The 18,338-nt window shown below is 37.4% G+C and overlaps 1 protein-coding gene across 1 annotated transcript in view; it reads right to left on the bottom strand.

Annotated features, from left to right (window-relative positions):
- Positions 1-18,338, bottom strand: part of LRP2 (LDL receptor related protein 2) — a 206,694-nt gene that overhangs the window by 123,639 nt on the left and 64,717 nt on the right. Inside the window, exons 10-16 of the mRNA XM_032880388.1 lie at positions 12,659-12,787; positions 10,670-10,839; positions 9,072-9,289; positions 7,805-8,011; positions 5,196-5,398; positions 3,213-3,353; positions 1,382-1,585 (exon numbers count right to left, since the gene is read on the bottom strand). Coding sequence (XP_032736279.1) covers positions 1,382-1,585; positions 3,213-3,353; positions 5,196-5,398; positions 7,805-8,011; positions 9,072-9,289; positions 10,670-10,839; positions 12,659-12,787 — 1,272 coding nt within the window. The remainder of the gene's footprint in view (positions 1-1,381; positions 1,586-3,212; positions 3,354-5,195; positions 5,399-7,804; positions 8,012-9,071; positions 9,290-10,669; positions 10,840-12,658; positions 12,788-18,338) is intronic.

The following is an 18,338-nucleotide window of genomic DNA, read 5'->3' on the forward strand; positions in this document are numbered from 1 at the left end:
TTGTGGTTTTCATTGTACAGATCTTCCACTTCATTGGTTAAATTTATTTCTAAGTATTTTACTGTTTTTGATGCTACTGTGAATGGAATGTTTTTCTTTATGTCTTTTTTGGAGGCTTCATCATTAGTGTAAAAGAATGCAACTGATTTCTGTATGTTGACTGTGTCCTGCCACTTTATGGAAATTATTCATTAATTTCAACAGTTCTTGACTGATCCTTTGGGATTTTCTATATATACAGGATCATATCATCAGCAAATAACTACTTTTTTATTTCTCCCTTTCTGATCTGGATGCCTTTTACTTCTTTGTCTTGCTTAACTGCTCTAGCTAGGACCTCCAGTACTATATGGAACAGGAATGGTGACAGAGGGCATCCTTGCCTTGCTCTTCATCCTAGGTGAAATGCCGTCAATTTCTCTCCATTAAGTATAATGTTAGGTATGTTTATGTAGTACATGGCCTTTATTATATTGAGGTATTTTTCTTTTATAGCCACTCTGTTAAGAGTTTTTATTATGAAAGTATGTTTTGTCAAATGCTTTTCCTGCATCTACTGAGATGATCATGTGATTTTCTTTCATTTTACTGATGTGACATATTACATTTATTGATTTGCATATATTGTACCACCCTTACATCCCAGGGATAAATCCCACTTGGTCATAGCGTATAATCCTTTTAATATGTTCTTGAATTCTGTTTGCAATATTCTGTTGAGAATTCTTACATCGATACCTATCAGAGGTATTGGTCTATGGTTTCCTTTTCTTATGGTATCCCAATCTGGTTTTGGTATCAAAGTAATGCTGGCTTCATAAAATGACTATGAAAAGTATTCCCCCTTCCTAAATATTTTGGAAGAGTTTTAAAAGAATCAGATTAACTCTTCTTTCAATATTTGGTAGAATTCTCCAGTAGGTTTTAAAATCAAAATACTGAGTTATGCCATCATTCAATAAGGTATCCGGCAGTAAAGTGTGACTTTCCATAATTATCTGTGATGATCATAAAGATATTAACAGAATCCCAATCAACTTAAAACTTATAGTAAGTCTGTATTCCCATATAATCATGGGGGTTTTTATTATTATAATATCAAGCTCCTAGTCTAGTCAATTAACCCATTACTGACTTTCATACACTTGACTTTCCTTTTATGTAATGTCAGCGTCTTTGATGTTTTATTATTTCTCATTGTTAAAAATACACTCTTAAAAGAAAGGAAGTGTTTGTTTTAACTAAAGTCATGGGAAAAGCAATGGATTTCTTCTGAACTAAAAGTATTTAGCAAGCTACGTAAGTTCTAGTGAGCACATTTTTAGTACTATTATTTAAATATGCACAAACCATGCAAAAAAATTTTTTAATGTATTCTTACCTGTGCCATTGATATTCTGTTTAAAAATCATGTCTTTTGATGTATCTGAAAAGAAGAGAGTGTTCTCCTGGGCATCAAAATCAATCCCAACAAAGAAAGAAGGATTTCCTGTAACTGGAACTATGACATCTTCCTGCGTAGACAGGTTGAATGGGATGCCACGAACAGCCACTTCAGACGAAAAGATCAGGAACTGCTTAACAGCTGTAGGAAGAAGAACACAACACAATTGGCCATAGCCTGATTCTTGTCCTCCCTCAATTCCAGAGAAATTATTTATATATCCATAAAGCAAATTTTATAATTCTGAAAACAACATGAAAAACAAATCTGTCAAAAGCATTGTTGGCAATCATGGGGAGAGAGGGAAAAAAAGATAAGCAGCTATGAAGGTGATACGACGATTATAATCTTGCTTCTTCTTGAGAAATTAAGTATCCTTAAGATTTATTTATATAAAACATGGTCCCTGTGATGAATTTTATTATTAACTGAACTACATAGTAATGTCAACAAAATTCTCAACTGAGGATTAACTTTTTTATAGAGATCTACACCACGAATCCTACTGCAGTTTTTAAGGTATTAAGACTCGAGAAAGAGCAACCAGCTAAGTTATTTAGAAATAAGTAAAGGAGGGAAAGTTGGGAGGAGAAAGGAAAAACAGATGAAACAGGAAAAAAGGAGAGACTTTAAAATCAAAGAAGGAGACAGTAAGAGTATGTCAGGAAATCAAAAAGAGAGAGATGTAGGAGGTGTATCCAAGACAAAGTTAAAAACTGCAGGAATTTAAAAGTAAAATTATTAGACAATGTGGTGTCAATATAGTAGCCAGAGACACATGGCTTTCTGAATGACAATGTTTTTTACGTGAATCTAGGATGACCCACAAAGTGAACAAAGTAGTTTCAGTTAGAATTAGAGAACTTACATTACCAAGCCCAAAGCAGTACCATCTGGGGAGCAAGAATTTGTCAAAGGCATTAAAAAGGAGAGAGTTTTCAAAGGGAAGAAAAGAAAACCAAATATTGCAGGAGTGTGCATTTCGTCATCAGCAGAGGCATGGCAACAGCCCACTCCCGAGCAGATGTGTAGGCAACCCAAGAGGAGGACAAGAAGTGCTTGAGGGAATAACTGAATCCCGGAGAGAGAGGCAGATATAAAGAGAAAATCTGAGCTGAAAAGTGAAAAACTGGATGAGGAAATGGGTCACCCCAACAGTAAGTTCAAACTTTGGACACAGCAATAAAGCCAAGCGGGATGGAGGTGCAACCACGCCCCAGGAGGGGCAGAAGCAGCCGACTAGGAGAGGGTAACGGAAGAGACGGGAAGTACTTCCCAATAAAGGGAAGGCTAACATCTAAAGCGGAAAAGGTATACGTAGCAGAGAAAACCCAAAATTAAATCGTATGGAATTTCAAAAGCATAATTTTGAAAGGAGACAAAGATTTCCGGAAGGAGAAAAGGGGAAAGGGGGTCCCAAGGAAACCCTAAATGTGCAATTAAAGGAACGGCCCAACCAGGTGGTGGGTATTAGAGAGGGCACAGATTGCATGGAGCACTGGGTGTGGTACAAAAAACAATGAATACTGTTATGCTGAAAATAAATTAAAAAAATGATTAAAAAAAAAAAAAAGGAAAGGCCCAAAGAACAGAAATTTACATCTTCGAACCCTGTGTGTAAAGGGAGTGGTGCCCACAGAGGAAGACGCTGTCAGCTACCAAATGGTATTTCACCATGAAGGAGTACGACAGGAAGCATACCCAGTCCAAAAGCTGCACATACCGCTCGGCTGCCTACCAAAAAGACAGCCCCAAAGGGAGTTCTTACCAACACAGTGGCGGTTATTCACATCCAGGCTGAAGCCGAGGGCGCACCTGCAGCGGTAACCCAAACCATCATTATCTGTTCTGTGGCTGAGGACACAGATGTGTTCACAGCCCCCATTGTTATCTCTGCATGGATTGCTAACTAGAGGAAAAAATACACAGGGTTAAATCTCAATTAGAAATGTTATGATTACCCAAGACACGTGAAACCACTTTGAGCCAGGTACATGAAACAAAATAATGGGCTTGAACTCAAACGCTACTGCTGGCTGCTGCTATAAACACCCCATTTAAGCTCTCCCACCTACCCTCAAACTGGTCATGGCAACACACAAGATTCCCACAGCTGTGTAACTCTGGGAGTTCTTCTCCCCACAGTAATCACATCTGCTAGCCTCAGTGGTTAAAAATAACTGCCTCCCCCAAAAAAGCTTGAGTGTTACTTGGACATTCATGAGATATAATAAGTAGCTGTAACTCACTGGATGCATGCGTTTTAAGTAAAGCAACTTACAATCAATGACTCTAAGAGCGAAGTATTATTATCCCAATTTTATAAAAGAGGAAACCAAAGTTTCAGAAGGTAACACAACTTGTCCAATATTATTCAGCAGCTAAACCAGAAGTCAAATCCAGATCTAAATCCAAAACCCTACAAGCCTGCAATATAAACCAGTTTATACTTCTAAAACGCATTCTCAAAGTGGGACTCAAAAACTCATTGTACGCAAAGCCTGTCACAGCCAACAAGGTCTTCTCTGCTTTGAAAACTGTCTTCTTAGCCCTTGACTTATTCTTTAAAATTGTCTCTTTACAAAAAAAATAAATAAATAAAATAATAATAATAATAATAAAAGAAAACAAAACAAGTCTCTTTACCTTCTCAGGTGGACTGATTGGGGGAAACAACAAACAAATAATTTGGATGATAAAATTGGGTAGTGTATTTGGTCAAGGGCAAACAGGAATTTAGTAGCTCATGAACTGATTATTCCAAATAGAGACTACCAAAATGTTTTCAGGTGTAGTACATATTTTCAGCTAAAGTAAACGTTATCGCAGGATGACTACACTGAGATGAATATTGTTCAGTATATCAGTTCCAGTGGTTAGTTTCTGTTTAAAAAATATATATATACCAACCTAATTAATTTATGGTCTTTCTCCATTCTAAAGTCAGACCCCACCACTCAATATGGGAGTTTTAAAGTAAAATCCTCCTTTCCCTTAATTACTCTTCACTGATACTGAACTTTCTATCCATACAGTTTATATTTCTTTTTTTTTTTTTTGATGCATGAGCAAATACAGAAAAGAGTTCTATACAGTTGCAATAGTCCTGTCAATTTAAAACCTTGAAACACAAACAATACTTGCTATAAAATAATAGAAGACTAAATGGTGTCTAAATCAAAATATTTCTTTACTTTGATAAGTCACCAGCCTATGAGACGTCAAACACCGATGGCTGTGACAGTCCCAATGCAAGTGAAGTAACAGGTGTCATACATATTCAACAGAGAAGAAGAGGAAGAAATTGGCTCTGACACTACCTTAAATACTTAGGCATGTTAGTTTCCTCTTCTAGGCCTCAGTTTCCTTAAATATTAACGGATTGAATACAAGATTTCTCCCAGTAAAATGAAGGTATAATATATTTTGGTTCAGTTTGTTTGCTGTCCATCCCCAGCAGTTAGACAGGACCTGGCATACTTCAGGTGCCAATAAATATATATAAATTACATCTCTAAGTTTCCTGTAGATTTGGCATTGTAACTCTGAAATACATCCATTTTTTTCAGAAGGCCCCATGATCTATGCAGCCAATTTCACAGAGGTTAACTCTTTAGATAACCCATCATATATTTGAAAATGCCACCCAGATCTCATTAGATCACTCATCATTAACTCCCACAGCACTGAGAAAACCTTTCTACCAAGGCCAGCACTAAGCAGGGTTTCCATTGTCCTGGGTATACCATACCGTAGGGCTGCCTGAGGGAATGGTAAACAGTCACTCCAAAGGGCCTCAGAGAAGTCTGGTGGTACTCTTGTGGACTGGTCTCTGTGAACTTGTTTGCCTTCATTACAGCCATCTTTGTCCAATCAGTAAAGAATACATGACCTTCAAACAAACTTATTCCGAAGGCATGAGGAATGAGTGAGCCTCCTTGGACTACTGTCTTCCTGTAACAAAAGATGTGTATCACAAACTTTTTGTTTTCCTCCATTCTGATTAAAGGTGGAATTAATTCAAGTAAATGTCTAAAAGGCTAAGTAATTTATTGTTACAAGATATACAGAAAAATACATTTTAAGATGTGGGTATATTTCGACCTACATTTGATAGAAGGATTTTCATGTGGTCTCTTGGGAAAAGCCCTTGAAAATAAAATTCAGTCCCAGTCCTAGTTTGTTCCAGATTTTTTGAAAAATGACTGTTTTTTACATGCTTCTCATTCTATTAAGGTCACCCCACCAAAAAAAAAAAAAAAAAAAAGAAGAAAAAAGAAAGAAAAAATGGCTAAGCTGTGAAATATCATTTTGTAATCCATAGGTGAAAGAGTGTAACAAGGGAATGTAAATGTGGTAGCAGGTACCTTCAACATATCTCACACTGTACCATTAACCACTTCTTAGCATCAGGAAGCAGGATAGTGAGCAGAAGAGTTGAACCCAGAGGAAACACACAGACCTATTCCTGATGTCACTTTGGGAAACTGAGAAGTACTGCTACCACTGCTCCCCTGTGCTGAATAAAACTGTCCACTCATCATACTTACAGTGGAGGTACAGGGTGGCCAATGCTGCTTTGGCGGAAGAAAAAGTAAAAGGTGCCAAGCAAGGGAAAGAAAAATCTACATGGTCTCCGTAACTACTTCTACACAGATAATAATTCACTTAGCCACATAAAGAAAGCAAGGTAAAGGACGATTCATGAGGGAAAACGCTTTTTTTTTCCTCTTTGTAAAAACAAAGACCTTAAAGAAAAATCTTAACACCTCTGAAAACTAAAAAGCACAACGGGCCTCCAAGAAAAGAAATGAAGATACTAAGGCTGGGAAAAACACCAAAAACATAGTGGGGGTGGGGAGAGAAACCTAAGGTGCAAAGTTAGCCCACACTTTAAAACACTCAATAATGACATGGTACATTAAGATTAGAGAATGGTTTCTCCTTTTCAGTTAGCAAATTCCAGAACCCTGAATGCCACCTGCTGGCAAAGCCAATAGGCAGTGACTTTATGATTTCAGCTGTACTCATGAGCTTTAATAGCTCTTTGAGGTTTCTTCACAGCCAGCAAAGCGCTCAAATATTTCTGAAATTCCATTGACTGTTAGGTTTCTATGTTTTACTTTAACCTTAGAATAAAAACATTTATACTATCTAAAATAATGTCAAAACATCTGTGGAAGAGTAAAAAAAATTTTTCATTGTTTTTGTATGACTTATTGGATTGATATCTTCTCATTAAATTTTTTCACATTCTCATTATGGGAACCAGTTTGAATGATGAGAAGTCATAGTCTTAATACCCAATCACTTCATTTAACCAAGAAGATATTGTTCTAAGAATATGAAATCCAGTGGCAGACTGTGATACCATCCTTACAAAATAGAGATAAAGGAGAAAGCAAAACTATAATATTCCTTACTTGAGAAAAGAATAAATTCAAGCCATTTGGAAAAATTAAATTGGCCAGCTTATGTTCTAAATCCACAAAGAGTAATTTTGACAAACTTAAAAACCGTGTTTTAACCAACTTTTGAAAATATCAAAAGCAGAGATACTAAAATAGTTAACTATTTAATTTACAGTTAACTCTCATCAGACTAAAAAAATGAAATAAAAAGTATGCCATATTTTATGTTCAAATATTCTAACTATCTTTGAAGTATATCAGGTAAAGATACAAGTCAGAATTTCTCTTTGAAATTTTAAATACGTAAAGACCGATTAATTCCCACCAGCTAATGTTAAATAAATAATAAAACTTATTGGGGCACCTGGGTGGCTCAGTGGGTTAAACCTCTGCCTTCAGCTCAGGTCATGGTCTCAGGGCCCTGGGATCGAGCCCCACATTGGGCTCTATGCTCAGCGGGGAGCCTGCTTCCCCCTCTCTCTCTGCCTGCCTCTCTGCCTATTTGTGATCTCTGTCAAATAAACATATAAAATCTTTTAAAAATAATAATAATAATAAAACTTATTTATTCACTGGGGGAAAATTAGTAAGCTAAAAGATAAAGTGATCTTTGGAGATAAACCATAAGGGACCCAGAGAAATAAATGGACTCAGGAGTTAATGAAAATAACGTGCTTTATCTGGGAGTTGGGGAGAAGTTGGGGAGGAGAAATCAAAGAACAAATGCTCTGGGCAATATTTAATGAATGCTATTATGGACCTGAGAAAGGTTAACAACAACCCCCCTAAAAAATGTCACTTAACACAAATGTCAACACAAAAGTCATTCAAGATGTAACGTCAATCAACAAAGCAGTATTTTAATTCTGGTCCCTCCGTGTCCCTCTCCATAAATTTTATGTACTTTCCCCCAAACTTATGAAGCTTAATATTAAAAAGTACTTCTTACCTTTGAATTCCATCATAGGTTACAGTCTCAATGTAATCAAAACGGGAGTCAACCCAGTAAACACGCTTTGATACCATATCCAGAGTTATCCCAGCAGGCCATCCCAGTTTTGTTTTTACCAAGTCTTTACGGTTGGTGCCATCCATGAAAGCCCTTTCCAACCTAGGTTCCCCAGAAAGGCTCCCCCAATCTGAGAAAAATAAATAACTACAAAAGACAAACAAATGATGAAAGTCAGTTATTTTACAAGTTTATCTGGAAAATGTTGTTTTTTAGGTTGCTTGTTTGGATCAATGGAAATTTCCTCTAGCTGATTAGAGAACATGGCAGTATAGAACAGCAAAGAAAAAAAATCAGAAACTATGAGGGCCAATCAGGAGAGTCAACAACTCCAAATAGCAACTATTAAAATGCACTAATATAGCAACCTCAAAATTCATATCTATCTTCTTAACTTTCTCCCCTGACCCCTGGCTCTGCCATTCATTCTCTTTTTTACATCCAGGAAAATTTACAAATGAATTTTAAAATAAGCTATCAAATCATTTCCCTCCTTAATTCCCCATTATAAGACATAGTCTAGAGAACATATCCATTATTTTCAAGGAAAGACAGCAAGATATCATGAAGTAGAAATGAATAAGCACCATTCACCAACCCTTTAGTAGCCTGAAGTTCACACAAACACTCTAAGAACCAACTTTCAAAATCTAGGAAATAACTAAGTCTCCTGTAACTGCACTCAAATGTGGACATTAGGAAAATCTGAATTTACACCTGGAAACGAATGAGCATTATCAATTCTGACGTGGTGATTCACACTGAGCAACTTGTAATGAGGTACTATCACTGTTCTCTCAATCCCAGTTTGTAACAGTAAGTGCTAAAAGGGATAGCTCCCATCTTCTTTCCCCTCTTAAAAAAAAAATGCAGCTAAATCATGGTAGAATGATCTTCTTGATAATGGTGAATCAAAAGTAACATTTAGTTGTAACAATATTACTAAGAGTCCAGTCTCCTGGCCAGGCAAATGTGGCAAACACTAAAAATAAAATCCATACCCCAAAAAATCATATATGCTTAGTACACCAATAGATGTACTCGTTGAAAGCTTATATGAATGGAGATATAAAATAAACATGGGTTTGAGAGTACAGACCCTACAAGAAATCAGAACCAACCTTTAATTAATCCAATGGATGTTTTACCCATAGGAAATGATAAAGCTTCAAATATACTAAAATCAGTATGTTTTCACATCACTTACCCAACAGTTGGGTCCACGGCAATTCCCCTAGGATGCCCCAAGTTTCCAGTTATAAGGACAATCCGATGGCTTCCATCCAAATTGACCATATCTATGCGGCTGACCTTGGTCTCTACCAAATAAAGTTTATTATTAATCCAGTCCACAGCTAGATTCTCTGGATCATCAAGAGAAAGAACTTCTTGGATGTCTAAGCCATCAATGTCAACTGAAAAAACCTGAAAGAAAACCCAAAATTACACTTCTTAAACATTAACTGTGGCATTGTTTTCCTATATTCATTCAGTATAGCTATTTATGTTGTACCAGTCATCTAGACAAAATAAATAAATAAATAAAACTATTTTACATCCTGGGCTACTGGGGGAAAAAAAAGAGTTTAATTTTTTTTTAAAGATTTTATTTATTTATTTGACAGAGATTACAAGTAGGCAGAGAGGCAGACAGTGAGAGAGGGAGGAAGCAGGCTCCCTGCTGAGCAGAGAGCCCGATGCAGGGCTCGATCCCAGGACCCCGGGATCATGACCTGAGCCAAAGGCAGAAGCTTAACCCACTGAGCCACCCAGGCGCCCCAAAAGATTTTATTTATTTATTTGACAGAGATCACAAGCAGGCAGAGAGACAGGCCGAGAGAGAGGAAGGGAAACAGGCTCCCAGCCAAGCGGAGATCCCAATTTGGGGCTCGATCCCAGGACCCTGGGATCATGACCTGAGCCGAAGGCAGAGGCTTTAACCCACTGAGCCACCCGGGTGCCCCAAAAGAGTTTCTTTAAAATTAATATGCAAGGCAACTATAAAAGGTTGGATTTTTTTAATCCTGCATTTCTAATTCTTGGTAGCTATTGAAAGTTTAATTAAAGAAAATGGATTTTTTTGTGGAGGAAGTAGTGATGGTTTGTTTTGATTTTTAGCTGTAATCAAGTCAGAATTGTTAATAATCCAAAGTTGCAACTTTTATAAATTCTATGCAAGTTACCACTTAAATTAAAATTTTATTAACAGTACAAGGAAATGTAAGAGGAAGAAATAAAATGTCATAACCCTTTACAGTTCTCTAAAATTTATGTTTTAAAAATCTCTGTTGCATCACTCCAAGTTACAATTAAATCTATCATACTTTCCAAATAAGACAGCGTAATGAAATTTTGGCTGTTAAACAAAATGCCATCAATATTTGTTACCCAATCTTCAATTACAGTTCCATTTAGAAGATGCAGGTAAAATCTGATTTTTATCATCCAAGGAAGCAGAGCACTTTTTACATTTTAAATGATCAAGTTTCAAAAATTACTACCAAATGTCTATCCAGTTTTGAAAGAATGTCTACTCTTTCTTTTAATTAGGCTTTTGGACTCCATTTCGAATAAAATTAAAAGTTGCTCAAGGCTAATCCATATAAGAGACTGCTTTGTTTAATAGGTCACATGTAATAGTATAGCATGGAAAAGGTGCTGATTAACATAAAATATCTCAAGGGCCTTTTTTGTTAGAAAACAAAAGAACTTTCCTTTCCATTCCCCCCAAAATGAAAAGCTATCAACACTTTGTTCTTGGGGTTCTATCAGCTCCCAAGCTATACTCCTGAAATTTCTATTTACCTTATCTTGCACAGTGTCAGTCCAAAAGACTCTGTGTAGATGATAGTGAAAATCCACACCCACAGCCACTCCGTGATTTTGAGACTGCACCAGCATCGCAAAGGTCCTTCCATGAATATCACCAACTAGCAAATCCCGACCATTGGAGAAGATAACGGAGGCCTGCTCAGCTAAATGTGAAGAAGGAAGGCATTATCACTCCTTCAAGAAAACAAACCTACGCGTATCACCCTTTCAGGCAAACTTACAACAGATACACTTCCTGCCTTTTCAAATGCTTCTTCTATGTTATCTTACTTGATTTTAAAATGAACTTCTGAGGTAGGCATATAGGTGTCATTCTACCCATTTTACAGATAGGCACAGTGAGGCACGAAGATGCTTGATGAAGTGTCCAGAATCACAGTTAAGTTTGGAACAGTCTACCAAGAACTCGAGTGTTCTGACTGCTATTCCAATGCACTTACAGTGACACGGAGAGGAATACATCACGTATTTTCAAAAATCCTCTATGATATGGGCATCTAACCCAGGAACTTCAAACTGTATAAAGCACAGAACGTATTTTATGGATTTCTGGGAAAATCACTCTGTGAAAATATGGCAATGATGGATCCAAATAAGCTTTACCTACATACTCACAAGCATGTAAAATGACACAGGAATATCAAGGTTTTCATTGCGGTCTTATTTGCAATAGCAAAGGATAAAAAAAAATGATACAAAAGCCCATCAGTAGGGGACTAGTTAAATAAATAATGTACATCAAAAAAAAAAATGGGATTTTATGCCACCAGGAAAAAAAAGAATGAGGAAGAGGTCTCTATGTTGATACACACTGATAGCAAAATACAGAACTACATGCATAGTATACTCCCATAATCTGTAAAAACAGAATTAGGCTCCTGAAACTAATATTACACTGTATGTTAACTAACTGAAAATTAAATGAAAAACTTGGGGAAAAAAAGAAACAAAAACAAAAACAAAAAAATAGACTTAGATACCTGTATTTGTACATTCTTATTTATGTATGTAACAGTCTCTAGAATTAAAATAAACAATGGTTAATCATGGGAGAAGGTAAGTAGAGACACTGGTCAGAGAGGAACAGAGATGGAGAAAAGACATTTTTGTAATTTAGAATTTTTGAACATTTGAATTTATTATTCTTTCAAAAGTAAATACATTTACTTGTTAAAAATCAGCTGTACCAAAAAGTTAGTAGACAGCAAATCAGGTATTTCTACACAAAAATAACCTGGAAATGGGCCACTCATCAATTCTATGTTCAGATAAATTTCAGAAGGCCACCAAAGGAACTTCAAGATCATGTGGGCGGGGGGGAAGGAAAAAGAAAAAAAGAAAAAAAAAAACTGGAAAAAAGGAACAAACATCTTATCCAGAAATGCATGATGACAAAATAGGGGGGTAGGGAGGGGAATATCAGTTTTTAACAGATTTTCTCCATGACTTTTTGGTACTACAGTATTTAGACTGTTTCCAACAAAACACCCAGAATGAAGGCATTCCTCAAAATTCCAACCCAAATTTCAGAGGTCCATTTTGAATCAATCCTAAATTTTTCATAAACAATGCCAAAATTATTTCTATAGATACTTGTCACCCATGTTTGTGGTAAATTAAAATGTAAATGTCCAAGTAATCTAAAATTGGCAAAAGAAATATATTCTACAATTAAATGTGACAGCTGACACAAAAGCTCAGACACAAAGTGAACAAGCAACAATATTTTTAAAAAAAAATGACAAATGGTCATGATTAATCCAAAATTGGTCCTAATAATCAAAATACAAAATTAATGTGGACCCTTTCTTCTGGCAGCAGGGTCCACTCCTAATCTGTGATGATAAAACCCTACTATCCACAAAAACGCCGATATTTCTTTTGTCATCTGTCATGGAAGGAGGATATTCATCGTTTAAGTTTCCTGGTCAGTGGTATGGCAAGTGTCCTTAATTTACTTACAGGAAGTATTAGCTTTGCAATGCCGTTGATGTTCCAAGACGTACCCTTCTGCACAGTGGCACTGGTGATGGCCAATTCGGTCTTCACACATCTGGTCACAAATTCCCCATATCTGGCAATCATTAAAATCTGCCACGTGGAAAATAAACATTTATAATTGCCTTTACCAGCATTTTTTGAGTACACTATGACAAAAATCTTCGACCAGCTATACAAGAATGTGCTGAGGCCCATATCTAAATAAGCACCCCCTGGAGGTAGCACAGATTCTAGGCATACAATAAAAAGTAGGAATTCAGAACAGTCATCTTCACAGTACAGAAAATCCAAAAGCATTTAAAGTTCTTTTTTTTTTTAATCTACACAAGGATAATTTTACAGAAGATGCACAGCACTGCTTAGATTCACAGCCCCATGGTATTGCATTTAATTTATTAATATTAATAAATATTAATATCAATACAGATATTAATATTAAATTAATAATAATTCTTGTGTGATAAATTAATAAAATTAATATTAATATATAAAATTATCTCAATGGTTTACAAAATATCTGAATGAAAATATTTGTAAATTCTTCCCTTCAAAACTGTGCTTTCCAGTGTAATAGCCACTAGTCCACTATGGCTTCTTAAATTTATATTTAGATTAATTAAAATGAAATGAATTCAGTTTCTTAGTCTCACGACATTTCAAGGGACCAAAAGCTACATGGGATCAGTGGTTACCATACTGGAAATGTAGATATAGCACATTTCCACCACTGCAGAAGTTCTACTGAACAGTGCTGCATCAGAATAAATTAAGACCTGCCTTATATCCAACCCCTGCCTTATATCCAACCCCTCAAGAAGACATAAAACTTTAACTGCAATGAAGTATTTGGAAAGATTCATTTCCCCAGCTAGCTGCCTTTCCTCTGATGTCAAAAATTACAACCAAAATTAAATTTAGATTGGTCTTAAGACATGAAAAGTATCTCCTCTTGTACTTATTCATTAACTTATTATTCATTCATTTAATAAGTGTTCATTGAGAAGCCATTACATGACAGGGGTGTTTATGGTCACAGTAGTTCCAGTTCAAAATTCAGTAAAATTGACATACAAACAATACAACATGGGAGGGAGGGTGGGACAACGCAAGACATAAAGGGTCTTTCTCAGAGATCGTACAGCTTAAGGGGTACAAAGAGTGTCCTATCTTGGTAGACTGGTGCCAAATATTTCACTGACCCTCCAAGTTCACATCCACTCTTCACCCTCCTTCACCCTGTGCCCTTCCCTGGGAGGAAGACCATCACAGCCTATACCAACAGGTTCTCAGTAAATTATAATTTCTGAAAGCACTGTACCCTCAGGTCTAAAATTCTCTACATTACTTGAATCTGAACACCCTTGCAGCAAATGTCAGCATTGGGAATCGGGTTCTACCATACTTTTTGGATGGCCCACCATCTCACAACTCCCTAGTTACAAAGCTCAAGAAAGTTCTGGGATCAAGCTCATGTTTCCAATTTTCCCTCAAGACCAGATATAACAACACTGGCCTCCATATCTTTCTTTCCAAGAACTGTGACTAACCAAAGGAAAAATTTAATCCAATTTGGACATGACAAGGTGAAAGGCACGTGGGTATAAATAAAAGGCCCTTCCTGATTTATCTCTTCTGTGTCCTCGCCTCAGCCCTGAGAAAGCACCACCTGAGGCTTCACCTCAGTAGAAATGAAAGTACAGGATATTCACCCTCAAATTCCCAGAATGTCATGACCTCATTTTGAATGCAAGACTGATGAGAATATGCTAAAGGGTCTGAAGCCACCCTGGGAGCAGGAGTTCTGATGTCAAACAGAAGAAAACAAAAGGTGAAGAAGTCATAACTAGGAATTCATGGGTGCAAGTGCCCGTCCTATCACCTGGGCTACAAGTACTTTAACATCTGAGTGAGTGTATAAAATCACTGTCACTTTTAATGACTGAGTAAGAGTATATTCTCTATTATGGAGGAAAATGAAGGCTAATTAAAATCCATCATTAGCCAAAGTGAAAACAAGAAAAATGAAAGTAGACTTGAGGCTTTTCCTGAGAACAGAAAAGTAGTGGAAGAAACTGTATAAATCCCTACAACACTATTTTATAATACGAACTCCCATTCCATTACCTTTACCTATTTTCCTTTTCATTCTTTGTTGCCTTGTACCAACAGATACTACTTTGAAAATAGTTCAAAAAACCCTTTTTAGCTTGGACCCCCTTGGACATCTCTGATCCCTCTGGCTGTCTGAAATCCCCCCATGCTGAATGACCTCCTTGCCCTAACTCTGCATCACGATGTCATTCCGTCACCAAACAGCATGTCCCATCAATCAGAAACAATAACCCTGGGTAAACTGCTTCGGCACGCCTCGGAGGCTCCACGGCCAGGTCAAGACTACCAGGGGCAGATGAATGGTAGAAGGACACAAGACTTCGTGTCGGGATTACTCAATTTTATTCTTGATTATCACCGAGGCATTCACTGGGGATCCATATCTAAGAGGACAGATGTCGCATAGGTTTCCAACACCTGAAGCCATGTAGAGTATTACAGTCATACTGAGAGTATCTGTAGAACTGAAATGCTTGAAAGAACAAACGAGAACTATTTCCCTAAAACCCCAGCTGAAACAAGTGTAACCAGTTTTATAATGTCACATATTAAAATTAACGAGTTCTCTTTACCAAGAAAGCAAAAGATAATCTTCTTCGAAATAAATGTGAAATAAACTCTAACCCAGCTTCAAAACTCAGGGGCAAAGAAAACCTCCTTGGAAAACAGGGGAGAATCACAGAAGAAATCTCTGTAGGTGGCAAGGGGCCTAACACAAAAGCCCTCAAATCACAGACTTTTGAGCTCATCTCGAAATGAAGCTAATGCACTAACATCCCAGGCACATACTGCAGGGATTAAAAATGTTCATTATTAGAGTTAAAACTAGTGACGCAGTATCAGACCACACCACCTCTTATGTGAACTGGGTGCGTTCTATAAGTCCTGAAATTATGCCGCAGCATAATACTGGAATTTTCTATATTACATTTATTAATAGGCTAAATGTAAAAAAAATCTTGTGATGACAGTTTTTCATTTATTTCAGATTGCAAAACGAAGTGGCCCAGACCTCTGACATACAAGTAGCCCTAGACACTTGGAATTTATAACCCAAAGCTCATCACTGACTTAGACCTTGGGAAAAAAGTGTTGGAAAATGTACCATCTAGATGCTAAAGTGCCCCCCAAAAGGGGGGGGGCTAAGAACAGGTTGTAGGGCATCACAAGACTAAACTGGGGATTCTGAAAGAGCAATCACTTTTACTGACAAGACTTCATGGCCTATCAAGTTCCAAATGCAAGGCAGCCCAGCCCCATCTCCTCTCTGGGGGCTGAGAAAGGAAAAAAAGAGAAGCTGACGAATACTGAGAAATGTGGCTTCTGGTATTTCTATTGGAATTCCTTTTCTATTAAGAGAAAGGAGAAATGCCTAGAGAACTAAAAGACTGAAATCGAACTGGCAGCTGGGTGGCAATGGGGGGAGAGGGGCAGCGGAGGAGCCTGACATTTGCCAAAGACAAAGGAGCAGGCTCACACCCACTGACAAGCACCACTAGGAAGAAAAGGAGAGGTTGCTTTCACAGCAATGCCGGGCAGCACAGGCAGAGGTCCCAGAGTCAGAATACCACCTAACAACTGAGGATATTCATGTGAAAAGTATTTTCAAATCACCTAAATGCATCTCCAATGTGATGATGGTGACAATAATGATGATATTGGTAATAAACACAAAAAGTGTCCTGATTTCATTGAATGCCTGTGGCAGGTCACACTCTTATTTACAGAAGTTTTCAAATGATTAGAAACTGGGGGGCTTCCTTAAGTATTTCAGAACTGTCTCTGAGGCTTCAGAATCTCTTGGGTTATCTTACATAAAGCCCATGTCGTGTCTCATAGTCATGTCTTGTCTTATAACGTGTCTTCTATCCAACAAGTAACTGTACTGTTACTTGAGAGGAGCAATCAGATCCTGAGAAAACTTTGGGCTTGGTCCGGATACCAAAAACCTGAAATTGCCTCCTTCGAACACAAGGACAACCTCACTTGGATTACTTTACTAGATATATAAGTCTCATTTTTCTTGGCATATGACATATAAATGAGCCCCATTATTATGGTTCTCAATACACTGAGGAATAAACTTTCTCAAAAGTTCCAATTTGTAAACCAGAGTTAATTTGTGGCATGAAATCTTCTTCTGGCTGTGAATAGTTATTTGATATTTGATAATCAAGTGGGAAGCCATGAGCTAAGACTAAAGACTGAATAACTTCATTACATTTATCCAAATTCAATATTGTTGACCAAGTTATATTAATATTTTAGAAATTACTTCAGAAGAAGCACTTTTGTGAATTTATCATGTACACCATGTCTGTTTTTACTCAGAAAGCCCTGAAAAATAGCTTATTTCTAAGGAATATCAAAAGAACACAAATACCCTGGGAAAAATCTGAATCATCTATCTTTTGGAAATCCATAGATGATTACCAAACTGAATTTTTTTAAAGGATTTATTTATTAACTTATCTCTCTCTATCTCAAGCAGACTCTGTACTGAGCTCAGAGCCCCACTGCTCAGGCTTGATCCCACAACCAAGATCATGACCTGAGTGAGGTGAAACCACAAATTCACCACTTAACCAACCACCTAAGCCACCCAGGTACCCCTACCAAATTTAGTTTTAATGAATTATTACAGTTGCCTTCCAGATGCCTTTTTGACAGCACCAGTAAAAACAAAGTTGTCTCGGGGCACCTGGGTGACTCAGTGGGTTAAGCCTCTGCCTTGGGCTCAGTTCATGATCTCAGGGTCCTGGGATTAAGCCCCACATCGGGCTGTCTGCTCAGAGGGGAGCCTGCTCTACCCCTCACTCTCTGCCTGCCTCTCTGCCTACCTGTGAGCTCTGTCAAATAAATAAACAAAATCTTTTTTTAAAAAAATGAAATTGTTTTGGTTTTTTTTTAAAACCCTTTTGGACACTTCCTGCTAATAGGTTTATTGTTTACGTATCAAAAATCAGAAAGAAGCAGGGGCACCTGGGTGGCTCAGTCAGGTAAGAGTCTGACTGTTGATTTCAGCTCAGATCATGACCTCAGGGTCACGAGATCAAGCCCCATGTCCGCTGGCACCAGGCGTGGAGTCTGCTTAAGATTCTCTCTGTCCCTCTCCCTTTGCCCCTCCTCCACCCCTTAAAAAATCAGAAAGAAGGAAAAAGAAATCAGAGAAGTAAAAATTCATTGTTCAAATCCTAAAAAACTGAAAACTGATATTTGGCCATAGTAATTCTCCCATCATAAGATCCCATCCTGCTCACAGAAGGCCACAATGCCAGCTCACATCAATCAAAAATTTCCTAGTGGGAGAAATCATTCTTCTGATTCAGATAAGAGAGATGTGAGAACTATTTGGTACACCAGCATCCAGTTCAATGCCAGCCAAACGAAGGAAAACAATAGTGTTTGCCCTTGAACAAAGCTTCAAGAAGCTTCAAGTAGAGGTCAAAATCAGGGGAATTAACAAACAGCATGGCACAGGCACTGACTGGCTACTATGGTCAGCGGGGCAGTGAGCTGCTGATCCTTT

This window comes from Lontra canadensis, unplaced genomic scaffold (genome assembly GCF_010015895.1).
Source record: "Lontra canadensis isolate GAN:19392208 unplaced genomic scaffold, GSC_riverotter_1.0 scaffold69, whole genome shotgun sequence".
NCBI lineage: Eukaryota > Metazoa > Chordata > Mammalia > Carnivora > Mustelidae > Lontra > Lontra canadensis.